Source organism: Camelina sativa, chromosome 12 (assembly GCF_000633955.1).
Source record: "Camelina sativa cultivar DH55 chromosome 12, Cs, whole genome shotgun sequence".
Taxonomy (NCBI): domain Eukaryota; kingdom Viridiplantae; phylum Streptophyta; class Magnoliopsida; order Brassicales; family Brassicaceae; genus Camelina; species Camelina sativa.
The window spans coordinates 3,605,000-3,617,605 of record NC_025696.1 but is presented as its reverse complement, the minus strand read 5'-3'; the positions used below and the strand labels follow the sequence as shown (position 1 = coordinate 3,617,605).

At 38.1% G+C, this 12,606-nt stretch overlaps 4 protein-coding genes across 4 annotated transcripts; 2 read left to right on the top strand and 2 right to left on the bottom strand.

Moving 5' to 3' along the window:
* LOC104729939 (F-box only protein 13-like) lies at window positions 2,841–4,569 on the top strand. The gene has a single exon (XM_010448971.2). It carries the CDS (start codon window positions 3,127–3,129, stop codon window positions 4,414–4,416), a length of 1,290 nt encoding a protein of 429 aa, XP_010447273.1. The 5' UTR covers window positions 2,841–3,126; the 3' UTR covers window positions 4,417–4,569.
* On the bottom strand, window positions 4,535–7,651 carry LOC104729941 (pentatricopeptide repeat-containing protein At4g33170-like). Its single transcript, XM_010448972.2, has one exon. It carries the CDS (start codon window positions 7,587–7,589, stop codon window positions 4,593–4,595), a length of 2,997 nt encoding a protein of 998 aa, XP_010447274.1. The 5' UTR covers window positions 7,590–7,651; the 3' UTR covers window positions 4,535–4,592.
* LOC104733157 (pentatricopeptide repeat-containing protein At4g33170-like) lies at window positions 7,800–9,514 on the bottom strand. Its single transcript, XM_010452764.2, has one exon. The coding sequence runs from the start codon at window positions 9,450–9,452 to the stop codon at window positions 7,800–7,802; it is 1,653 nt and encodes a 550-aa protein (XP_010451066.1). The 5' UTR covers window positions 9,453–9,514.
* Window positions 10,033–11,911, top strand: LOC104729937 (2-hydroxy-6-oxononadienedioate/2-hydroxy-6-oxononatrienedioate hydrolase-like). Its single transcript, XM_010448969.2, has 5 exons — window positions 10,033–10,479; window positions 10,747–11,064; window positions 11,225–11,320; window positions 11,412–11,479; window positions 11,607–11,911. The coding sequence occupies exons 1-5, from the start codon at window positions 10,159–10,161 to the stop codon at window positions 11,719–11,721; spliced, it is 918 nt and encodes a 305-aa protein (XP_010447271.1). The 5' UTR covers window positions 10,033–10,158; the 3' UTR covers window positions 11,722–11,911.

Genomic DNA, 12,606 nt, shown 5'->3' with positions numbered 1-12,606 from the left:
GTATTACGTGTATCTAAAAAGAGGTAGAGATAGTGACAGAGAAGAATGAAGACGTTACTCACTTAGCTGCTATCTCCTAATCCTAGATAATGACGACGCTTACCACTTTCCGTGTTCTCTACGTCTTTCTTTTCTCAGCTTTTATCTACATAATTAACTCTTAATACATTAGGATTAATAGCATTATGGTATATATGCATGATTTCATAGTGAAAAGGATGTCGTTTTACTGAAATATAGATCAAAACCGTTGTCGAGCAAATTCAAGCAGTCTCCCAAAAAGAAAAATTCAAACAATCTCTGAATTGTTCCCAAAAGATTGTTTGCCAGTACTAATTAATTCAATCATGAATGATTGTGAAATGTGACTGTTATTGAAAATCGGTCAAAACTCAAAACCATATTTGCGGATGTTGGGCTTGCCATGTTGTTCTACTTAATATGGCCCAAGTTCATTTCCCGTTTTTATCATCCAGAGGTGTTTGTTTGTGGTGTTTCAAATTTGTCCTAGTCATTCTTCTTTGGGTTACAATTATTACAAATGCCAAGCCTCTTCTTTAGTTTAGGATTATGTGAAGTTCTCCAAAACGTATACAAGAAACTAATCCCCCCTCATAAGTTTCACATTAGACATATTTGTTCAATGCATTGTGTATAGAAGGTAAAACGACTTTTAAATATATGTATTTTTTTGAATTAATCAAGTCTTTCTACTTTTTATACATACAACTCAGTTTTAAATAGTATTTTTTTTATCTAACCTAAGAAAAATGTTCTGCTTGTGACATGAAGATCGATCATCTCTAATTCTCTATGACTCTATGCATGGGCATTGCCCAAGTAATAACCATCTCAAAAGGAAAGAAAAAAATAAATCGAAACTTGAACATTGTTTGGGTATCATCGATATCTATGCAGCTAGGGACCTACGGAGTATTAGATTTCGTTGATGGCTTTTCTTGTTTATTATTATTAGGTTTTTAATTTTTTAGTTCGTCTTTTAAAAGTGTTAATGAAATACATTATAAAACTGGGGGATGGATGGCCTGGGAACAAGTTCTGGGGCATTGACTTTGGAATGGCACAAAAGTCGATGCGGAGAAGAGATTCCTCAACGAGGCTACAAAGTAACAGTGGTCCTATTCTTTAATTTGCTTTTTCACACCTATCCTTTTTTTTTTTTCTCACACATAAAGAACTTTTTCTTCGTTCTTTTTCTGCATTTTTTTTTACGTTGCATACTACATAGTGTGCATCAGTGCATGTGTAAATCTGAAGCTCTCTAATGAAAACTTTCAGTAAAATCATTTGTTTATGTAATCACACTATTACATTTGCTAATGATTTTTTTTTTGTCTTTGTGGTGAAAAATTAAGCATCATGATTAATTGGTTGAATAAACTTTTGCCATTTTGAGGGAAATGTGCATTTAGAAACAATAATTTTGGATTTATAAGCATTCACTTTCAACAAATCCCTTTCTCTGTGATTTTTTCATAAACCGGTCATATAACATGTATAATAATCAGCTAAAGTATTATAGTTTTACTTTTCCGGTAGAAAAAAAAAAGAACACAATAGTCAATAGCATGCATGAACACAAAAGCTTGTATTTTTGGATGGAGAATTCAACCGCAAGTTTGACAAAATGATAAAAGACAAAATGTGATTTGATGCCCACAAAGAAAAAAAAAAGACAAAGGGGATTAATTTGTCTATGTAAATTTTATTTTCATATATATATATATAGAAAACACGAGCAAAAGAAAAAGGAGTTACCTTTAATTTTCTTATTCGAAAGGTAAAACTGTTTGAAAAAAAAAAAATTGGGAAAAGGAAAAGGAAGAAGACAACCCACACACACATACACACACACGAATCGCCACTTTTGATGGAATTAGGAGGAGAGAAGAGGAGAGAAGAGGGCAGCTCCCTAGCTTTCTCTTTTGCTTTTGTCTCCTTGCCTTTAACTCTCTCACACACACCCGTGGCCGTGGGCTTACTAACTAACCACTGTCTCCGTGCGTTAATCTTGGTCTTTCTCTTTTTGTTCTCCCATCCAATTCTCTCTTTTACATAAATTAATGCAATGTATTTCTACTTTTGTTTAGATAATTTTTGTAACAACTACAAGTATATCTCTAGTTTAAAAGATTATAGAGTGTTCTATATCATCTAGATATTAGCTTATACTTATTACAAGAAATATAATCTTGAAAATTCTTTTGTATCCTTAACCATAAAACTGGTAACGCTAGTGAGAAAAACTTACGCCAACTAAAAAGAAAAGTAGCTGCGTTAGTGTTTTTTCAACTAACTTATAAAAAACAAAGTTAGTTGGCCTAATTTTTCTTTCCTTATTTTAAAAGTGTGATTCACTATTTGAATCACTCTGACTTGGGGATGTTATTCTTTTGTCTCAATCCACAGTTTTTTTCTAAATTTTTTGTTGTTTTTATTTTCGAGCTAAACAATATAAACATAAGTCTATCACTCATACACACAAAAATAATTCTGAGTCTGAATCACAACACAAAAATACCATGTAATACAAACTAATAATACTACTACAAGTGTTGGTCGGAAAACATGTGATTACTAGTAATAAAAAGTCCATTGTTTTTCAAATGACTATTGTAATGTAATGAGTTCATTATTAAAATAGATATACAGAAGTGTAGTAGTAATTAAGTTGTAAACCTGTACCGACAATTATATTCCAATCAGACAATAAAACCAGTTAAGAAAAAGTCAACATTTATGTTCACAGCTTAGTTTAGGTTTCAAGGGGTAGTGAAGAAGAAGTTACAACACAAACTTTACCTTTTACTTGTCTCTCTCTCTCTCTCTATATATCTATGATCTATCCCACAAGAGCAATGAGTATCTTTGTAAGGGGATTGTCAACGCTCTTCAAAAAGAGGAGCCAAAGAAGCTTCTCTTCTCTCTCTTCTCTTACTACATTACCTACATCACATATCTCCTCTCTTTAAAAATCCCATCTTTCACAAGTCTCTCTCTCTGTATCTGCTTCTTCACCATTCTCAACAATTCTATCTCTTTCCACCAGCCAAATCTCAATAACCCTTGAATCTGCGCAGCTTTAAGCCAACAAACAACAACAACATGGGATTCTCAACTGGGAAAAGAAAATCACGAAACCAAGAAGAAGAAGAAGATACAACAAGCTTATTATTAGCTTCTGAATTCCCAATGGACGAACTCAACGACGATGTTCTTGAGAGAGTACTCTCATGGCTACCAACTTCTTGCTTCTTCCGTATGAACTCTGTTTGCAAGAGATGGAGATCTAGCCAAACCTCTAAAAGCTTCAAGCTTGCTTGCTCTCTTATCCCTACTCGAGATCCTTGGTTCTTCATGATCGACGATCACGACTCCACTTCTTCTTCTTCCTCCTTCGTTTTCGATTCCACTGAGAACACCTGGAAAAATCTCAGCCGCCGTGATACCCTCCTCCACCCCCGCCGCGATTTCATCCCCGTCGCTTCCTCCGGTGGCTTGCTCTGTTTCCGCTGCTCCATCTCCGGCGACTTCCTCCTCCGTAACCCCCTCACTGGATCTTCCCGTGACCTTCCTTCTCCAATCTCTCAAGATAACAACAACAACTCTCTCCAAGCTGTAGCCATGACCACCACTGTCACTACTTCAAGCTACAAGCTCGTTACAATCTCCGGTGAAATCCCAAATCTCAGTTTCAAGATCTATGATTCAAACTCAGATTCGTGGAGCAAAGACCAAGACTTTGAGTTATTAGCCAAGAACAATGAGTCATCACCACATGAGGATGAGTCTGATGCTGACATTGTCAATGGCACAGTCTATTTCCTTAGCAAAACAGGAAACGTTGTTGTGGCGAGTAACAATCTTCAAAGAAGTCCATCGAAGCAATACTCTTCCGTTATCACCGTTACAGACGATGCTGAAACAGTCTATTTTCTCAGCTCTTACGGCACAATTGTAGCTTGTGATCTCACGAAACGACGCTTTACAGAGCTGCCGAAGCTTCTTCCTCCTTTCTTAGAGTATTCCATCGACTTGGTGGAATGTAATGGAACAATGTATGTGATTCTCCTCTCTGAGTTCTTTGAAAGTGCGAGTTTAAGGATCTGGAGACTTGATGACAGTAACCGGGACTGGGTTCAAGTGGGGATGTTGCCTCCTGCTTTGTCTCATGAGTTGTACGGTAAAAAAGGTGACGTAAACTGCGTTGGTGGTGTTGGAAACAAGATACTTGTGTGCTTCAATGCAAGTCTTCCAGAAGTGTATTGTAGATACTTTGTGTATGATTTAGTTGAAGAAGAGTGGAGCGAGTTGCCAAGATGCTTCAAGGATGGAGAAGCTGTGGATTTCGTTTCCGCTCTTTCCTTCCAACCTAGGATCGAGGCTACAGTTTGAAATTTATTAGGTTATATGATTTGTAAGGTTTTATGTAATATTCTTTCTCTTACAGAGAATGCAGTGTAACTTGATTTGTAATCTCTATTAACATTGGTTAGAACAGAGGAATGCTCTGTTCTTAGCAAAAACTATCAATGCTTTGCTGAAATTTATCTTTACTTTCCAAATTCCAACTACCAATAATCACCACATGAGCAAATACCATCCTTGAACCGGTGAAACCGGTTTGCATCTCTAAGTACAATCTCTCTATCATACACCTTTGCTATATATTTCATCGCGTTGTGACAATCTCCACAGACACGAAGATTCTTAATCACACGGATCGGTGTGGATGGAGGAGTGCTCATAAGTCCAAAAGCAACCGCCAGCTTTTCGCTGTGGTAGTACAGGGCACGCTCTTTCTCCTCTTCTTCCACATCTACAAGTGTGAAATCTGTCTCAGGAACATACCCTTCTTGTTTGATGTCTCTTATCACATCTTTTACTTTCCTGTATATCAACTCGGTTTGCGGGTTTGACCTATCATCCACAACAAATACATGGATCTTGTTTTTCACCTCTATCCAACTGAAACCCGGGTCTTTCTTCACTTTCTGCCCTTTCATCATCGTCCTGGCAAGTTTCATCTCATCCCATTTGGAAGCAGCAGCATACATGTTGGATAAAAGCACATAAGCTGATGAGTCCAAAGGCTCTAGCTCCAAAAGCTTAGTTGCCACTCTCTTCCCTGTCTCTGTGTCCCCTTTAACTCGGCAAGCTGCAAGCAGAGTTCTGTACATTGATGCTGAAGCTTCCATGGACATTGACTCGATCAAATTTTCAGCCTCTTTGACAAATCCAGCACGGCCAAGTGCATCAGCCAAACAAGAGTAGTGTTCTATTTCAGGTTTAATGCCATAGTCACGATGCATTGATCCAATATGCTTGTATGCCTCTGATACGAAGCCTGAGTGACTGCAAGCAGACAGAACGCCGATAAACGTGACCTTATCAGGTTTTACACCCAGAGATTTCATCTGTTTAAAAAGCTGGAGAGCTTCTTTCCCTTCCCCGTGTTGAGCTAATCCCACTAACATGGCATTCCAGGCAGCAATGTTCCTCATCTGTATTCTTTTAAACAAAGAATATGCATCGTCTATGCTTCCGCACTTAGCATACATGTCCACAAGCGAAGTTCCAACGAACGGGTCACCCGTGCAATTCAACTTGAGGGCATTTGCATGAATTTGGCGCCCCTGTTCTAATGCCGTCAAACAGGAGCTTGCTTTCGCAAGTGTGGCTATTGTAAATTCATCAGGCAACACACCCATGAGCCTCATCTGGCTATAAACATGATAAGCTCGTTCTTCTTCTCCATTTTCTATGCATCCTGATATCATAGTCGTCCAAGCAACATCGTCAGGCACAGGAATAGTATTGAAAGCAAGCTGTGCTGCACTCATATCACCACATTTTACATACATATCCAAAATCCCACTGCTGACCCATAGATCTAAGTGATATCCAGATTTGATTGCATAGGCATGGACTTGCATTCCTTGATTTATTGCAAACAAGGAGCCACATGTCTTAAGCACTGTTGCGAGCGTGAAATCATCAGATCTCTCTCCCTGTTTATGCATCAAAGCAAAGAGCTTCAGAGTCTTAAGACCGTCATGACTTTGTGTATAACCAGCCATCATGGCATTCCAAGCGACGGGATCAAACTTACTCCTCTCAAACAAAACCTCTGCCTCTGTCATACATCTGTTCCGAGAGTAGGCATCAATCAGAGCAGTAGAGACAAAACTGTCAGCAACATTGTTGATTTTAATTGCATGAACATGAACTTGTTTGTTCAACGACAAGCTTTCAGGAAGAGAAGAAGCAGCCTTTAGAACACTCGTCATAGTATACTGGTCTGGTGTAAGGCCACAACGTAAAAGCTGCATAAACAAACACACTGCTTCCATTTCTAGGCCACTTTGAACAAATCCGGCGATAACTGAATTCCACGAAATCAAATCTCTTTCACTCATATTATAAAATACTTCCCTAGCAAAACCAATTTTTCTCAGTTTAGAGTACATGTTTATTAGACTATTTGCAACAGTGAGCATCACGTCAAGTCCTAACTTCAATGCCATACAATGAACTTGCTGTCCTAACGCTAAACTATCTAACCTAACAGCTGTAGCTAACACTAAAATAAATGTGACTTGATCACATTCCAAGTCGCACTCAACCATATCCCTAAAACATTTGAGAAGAGCTGAGTACTGGCCTGCATGGAGATATCCACTCAATCTTTTATTCTTTGTTATAATCTCTGAAACAGCAGAAGCATCTTTACCATTTGCAAAAGATTTCACTTGTCCTGCTTCAGAATCATCACCAGAAACTCTAGCGAGTAAACGAGAAGTGACTTCATTGGGATGTAAGCCACTTCTAAGAAACTCAGAAGCAAGGTCTATGGCTTGTTCCTTAAAACCCATTTCCAGACAAGCCTTAAACATCAAGTTCCATAACACCACATCTCTATAAGACATCTCCTCGAACAAAACTTTACCTTCCTTAACCTTACCAAACTTCAAATAGATATTAACGAGAGCTCCAGCAACAAATTCATCACCGTCCAAACCAATCTTGCAAGCATACCCATGAAATGACTCTGAAGCCCACACATATCCAGAATTCAAACACAGTTTCAACATTGGAGCCAGAGTCATTCGACTAGTATACACAACGTCCTGACGTAATATCCGGAATAGAAGAAACGCTTCTTCAATGTTCTCGACAGCAGCAGCACCTTCGAAAGACTGTGCATAGGCAGCTAAAACCGAGTTCCAGGAAACAAGATCTCTCTCAGGCATTACGTCGAACACTCGGCGGGCGTAAGTGAGTGAACCACACTTGGAGTACATGGAGATGAGATTGTTAACGAGGAATCGTTCTGGGTTTTCCTCGGAGGCTAGGATACGTGCGTGGGTACATTTTCCGAGCGTCAAGTCCGACGTGGAGATGGCATCCCGAAGAAAGCCGAACCATTGTGACGAAGATGATGATGAAAACGGCGAAGAAGCAGACGTGAGACGCAGAGGAGGAGAGAGTGAAGTAAGAAAGAGGTGACATTGAACTTTGGGAGATCTGTGAAAAGAGAAAGGGATAGCCTTGGAGGTTGCTCGCATGATCAGGTTAAAAATGTAACCTTTAAAAGTTGAGAGGGGTTGTTGTAATCTTGCAAATCAAGCAACTCATAATTTCACTTATTTTAAAGAACCATTAACAGAACAGAACCAAATATATACATCTTAGTAAGTAGTAACACATTAAATAATTAAGTAAGAAATCAGCAATTACATCAGAACAGAACAGTGCTTTTAAATCAGCAATTACATCTANAAGGCATGGACTTGCATTCCTTGATTTATTGCAAACAAGGAACCACATGTCTTAAGCACTGTTGCGAGCGTGAAATCATCAGATCTCTCTCCCTGTTTATGCATCAAAGCAAAGAGCTTCAGAGTCTTAAGACCGTCATGACTTTGTGTATAACCAGACATCATTGCATTCCAAGCGACGAGATCAAACTTACTCCTCTCAAACAAAACCTCTGCCTCTGTCATACATCTGTTCCGAGAGTAGGCATCAATCAGAGCAGTAGAGACAAAACTGTCAGCAACATTGTTGATTTTAATTGCATGAACATGAACTTGTTTGTTCAACGACAAGCTTTCAGGAAGAGAAAAAGCAGCCTTTAGAACACTCGTCATAGTATACTGGTCTGGTGTAAGGCCACAACGTAAAAGCTGCATAAACAAACACACTGCTTCCATTTCTAGGCCACTTTGAACAAATCCGGCGATAACTGAATTCCACGAAATCAAATCTCTTTCACTCATATTATAAAATACTTCCCTAGCAAAACCAATTTTTCTCAGTTTAGAGTACATGTTTATTAGACTATTTGCAACAGTGAGCATCACGTCAAGTCCTAACTTCAATGCCATACAATGAACTTGCTGTCCTAACGCTAAACTATCTAACCTAACAGCTGTAGCTAACACTAAAATAAATGTGACTTGATCACATTCCAAGTCGCACTCAACCATATCCCTAAAACATTTGAGAAGAGCTGAGTACTGGCCTGCATGGAGATATCCACTCAATCTTTTATTCTTTGTTATAATCTCTGAAACAGCAGAAGCATCTTTACCATTTGCAAAAGATTTCACTTGTCCTGCTTCAGAATCATCACCAGAAACTCTAGCGAGTAAACGAGAAGTGACTTCATTGGGATGTAAGCCACTTCTAAGAAACTCAGAAGCAAGGTCTATGGCTTGTTCCTTAAAACCCATTTCCAGACAAGCCTTAAACATCAAGTTCCATAACACCACATCTCTATAAGACATCTCCTCGAACAAAACTTTACCTTCCTTAACCTTACCAAACTTCAAATAGATATTAACGAGAGCTCCAGCAACAAATTCATCACCGTCCAAACCAATCTTGCAAGCATACCCATGAAATGACTCTGAAGCCCACACATATCCAGAACTCAAACACAGTTTCAACATTGGAGCCAGAGTCATTCGACTAGTATACACAACGTCCTGACGTAATATCCGGAATAGAAGAAACGCTTCTTCAATGTTCTCGACAGCAGCAGCACCTTCGAAAGACTGTGCATAGGCAGCTAAAACCGAGTTCCAGGAAACAAGATCTCTCTCAGGCATTACGTCGAACACTCGGCGGGCGTAAGTGAGTGAACCACACTTGGAGTACATGGAGATGAGATTGTTAACGAGGAATCGTTCTGGGTTTTCCTCGGAGGCTAGGATACGTGCGTGGGTACATTTTCCGAGCGTCAAGTCCGACGTGGAGATGGCATCCCGAAGAAAGCCGAACCATTGTGACGAAGATGATGATGAAAACGGCGAAGAAGCAGACGTGAGACGCAGAGGAGGAGAGAGTGAAGTAAGAAAGAGGTGACATTGAACTTTGGGAGATCTGTGAAAAGAGAAAGGGATAGCCTTGGAGGTTGCTCGCATGATCAGGTTAAAAATGTAACCTTTAAAAGTTGAGAGGGGTTGTTGTAATCTTGCAAATCAAGCAACTCATAATTTCACTTATTTTAAAGAACCATTAACAGAACAGAACCAAATATATACATCTTAGTAAGTAGTAACACATTAAATAATTAAGTAAGAAATCAGCAATTACATCAGAACAGAACAGTGCTTTTAAATCAGCAATTACATCTAGTAACACACTACTAATTACAATTAAGTAAGAAAAACTAACAAAAACCAAAGTGCTCTTTTTCCAAATTTTTTTTTTTAAAAAAGTATTTGAATTGGGTTTTATTAGGTCTTGTACAAAAAGGACCTAAAGGTCATGTTTTTAAGATTTGTCCACCTATACTCTTACAGTCAAATTTGTTACACCGGCTTTGTATATGCGTTTTGATTTTTGAACAAACTCAAATAACCAAAAAAAAGGGAAACAATTTATAATCTATTTCAAGACAACAAATCAATTCTTAGAGGTCCGTTACACCAATATGTGCTACAAAATACAACAAACATGTTTTAAATAGAAAACCCTTAAACTAAGGAAACTTAAAATTATTGAGATACACTAAGGAAACGTCCCTACACCAATATGTGCCTCATCTATTAATCTTTTTTATCATTCCTCACCGCTTCTTTTATACTCTCTCTCTCTCTCTCTTGGACAAGAAGTGGTAGTAGAGATATGTCGCTGTCCTCTTACCTCAGCCCGACGCGCTTTCTAGAAGGCTACCTCCGCCGTTGCCTTACGGCGGCAGGACTGACGTCGCAGACGCTTTCCATAGACTCTGAAACAACCATCCACTTCTGGGGACCACCAAACCGGAGCGATGATGACGACAGACCTGTTATGCTTCTCCTCCACGGCTTCGGTCCATCCTCTATGTGGCAGTGGCGGCGACAGATTCAAGCCTTCTCTCCCTCTGTTTTCAGGCTCTATTCTCCCGATCTTGTCTTCTTCGGTGACTCTACCACTTCTTCCACCAACCGCACCGAAGTCTTCCAGGTTTCCATAAACCTCTCTCTCTCTCTATATATTATCTCATGTTTTTATTCTATAAATTTCCCACTAGCTTGTCAGAAAATGTTAGCAAAAAGTACCAAATAGCAAAAATATTTCAGAAATTTGTTTGTTTGTTTAGTATATTTTATTTATTTATTTCCTACTTCACATTTTTTAAAATTTAATATCTATATCTCAAATATTGTGCTCACATAAAAAAAATGTTTGGACGATCTTTTAAATATATCAAACATATATGTTTTAATATAGGCGGAATGTATGGCAAAGCTAATGGAGAAATTAGGAATAGGCAAGTATAGTGTGGTTGGAACAAGCTACGGCGGTTTTGTGGCATACCATTTGGCAAAATTGTGTCCGGAAAAAGTGGAGAAAGTAGTGATTGCAAGCTCTGGTATTAACATGAGAAAGTGTGACAGTGAAAGTTTATTGCAACGATCCAACTGTGAGGTCATCGAGAAAGTTATGTTACCATCAACTGCAACTGAGCTTCGTACACTTATGGCTTTGGCATCTTCGTCGCGGATACTTAGTATGTTTCCCAATGCTTTCTGGAACGACGTTATTAGTGTAAGTATAGTCCAAGTATTGTCTTCTTCTTTTTCTTCTTTTGCATTTGGGGGAAAAGAACAATTCTGCTGACATCGTAAATGACCATGCATCAAACGTTTATTGTCGTTTTCTTTTCTAGCAAAAATTTGAAACTAATCCGGACTGATTTATAATGTAGAATTTATATACAAAGAATAGAACAGAGAAGGTTGAATTATTGAAGGGGGTGACTTTTGGCCGGAACGAGAATTTAAACATCGATCCTCTTTCTCAGGTATGTACGTGATATTACTTCAGAGTTGATATGAGTATACTCAAATGCAATTCAGCTTACTATCGTTACGCATTTATATTTAAACTCCTAGGAGGTCCTAATAGTATGGGGAGACAAAGATCAGATATTTCCTGTGAAGATGGCTTACGAATTAAAAGAGTAAGTCATATATTGTTCAAGTTTTGACGTATAAAATTATTACTAGATGAACTGTTTATATATATATCAACATTCTTAAGCATATTATTTAATTGTTAGCTATATAATGGTTGGTGTATCTGTGTAGGGTTCTTGGAGACAAAACGAAACTAGAAATTATCGACAACACCTCGCACGTTCCTCAGATCGAATGTGCACAAGAGTTTAACAATATCGTTTTGAGATTTTTGAAGGGTTCTTAAGAGCTGTAATTTTGTATACATGCTACCATGCAGATTCTTCCGCTTGTTTAGTGTTAAGCTACTATTCGTTACGTAATCTTGCTACTTTTCTTGCCATGCTTTCTCATTTTTCATGTAATTTTCCCTTTTACTTGCCATATTGTTTTTTCAATTATATACTTCCTTGTAGTTTATATATTCTTCTTTGATACGAATATTGGGTATGAATAGGTGTGAACAGAGTCATTGATTTGGCCACCAATACAATGACAAAATTAAGTGGTTCAAAGTTGGTGGTTTCCGAAACTGCCAAAAACTATCAACCACTTTCTTCTCAGAAGTCAAAATTTTCTGACCACGTTTATCATGTTACCGAATCCCTCACGGCAATGCTCACATTGTTATAATAAACGCATGTAGTAGTCAGCAAGTTTGCTCCATTAACGTTTGAATAAAAATCTCAGAAAGCATTGGAAACAATTATGAATCTCAAAAGAATTATGAGAATTCATTAATTCATTACTTAATATATTTACAAAGATGTTCTACCATTTACAGTCCAAACAAGAGAAAAAAAACTGACAAAGTCGGACAACTACAAACATTTGGCCATTATCATTTAGTATAATTCTACAGTTACCAAGTCTAAGCTTCCATTGTTCATTCTCTTAATGAGAAATTTGCACTGCCAAATTACTAATTGATGCATAATCAAGCTCATATGCATCAAATGATCTGCTTTGAGGCTGAAGCTGTGGAGGGTTTCTTCACAAGGGACTGTGCACAAGTATATTCTGATACGAATTTTGGTGGTTCTATTTCAGATGGGTCTAATACAGGAATAGCCTTGTCTATATCTTCTGCAGAGAAAGGAATGCTGCACACACACAAAAACAAAAGAGTAAG

Coding starts and splice junctions, on each gene's coding strand:
- LOC104729941 (XM_010448972.2), bottom strand. CDS start 7,589: ATGCGAGCAACCTCCAAGGCTATCCCTTTCTCTTTTCACAGATCTCCC.
- LOC104729939 (XM_010448971.2), top strand. CDS start 3,127: ATGGGATTCTCAACTGGGAAAAGAAAATCACGAAACCAAGAAGAAGAA.
- LOC104729937 (XM_010448969.2), top strand. CDS start 10,159: ATGTCGCTGTCCTCTTACCTCAGCCCGACGCGCTTTCTAGAAGGCTAC. Junction 10,480..10,746: donor ACCGCACCGAAGTCTTCCAG/GTTTCCATAAAC, acceptor GTTTTAATATAG/GCGGAATGTATGGCAAAGCT. Junction 11,480..11,606: donor ATGGCTTACGAATTAAAAGA/GTAAGTCATATA, acceptor GTATCTGTGTAG/GGTTCTTGGAGACAAAACGA.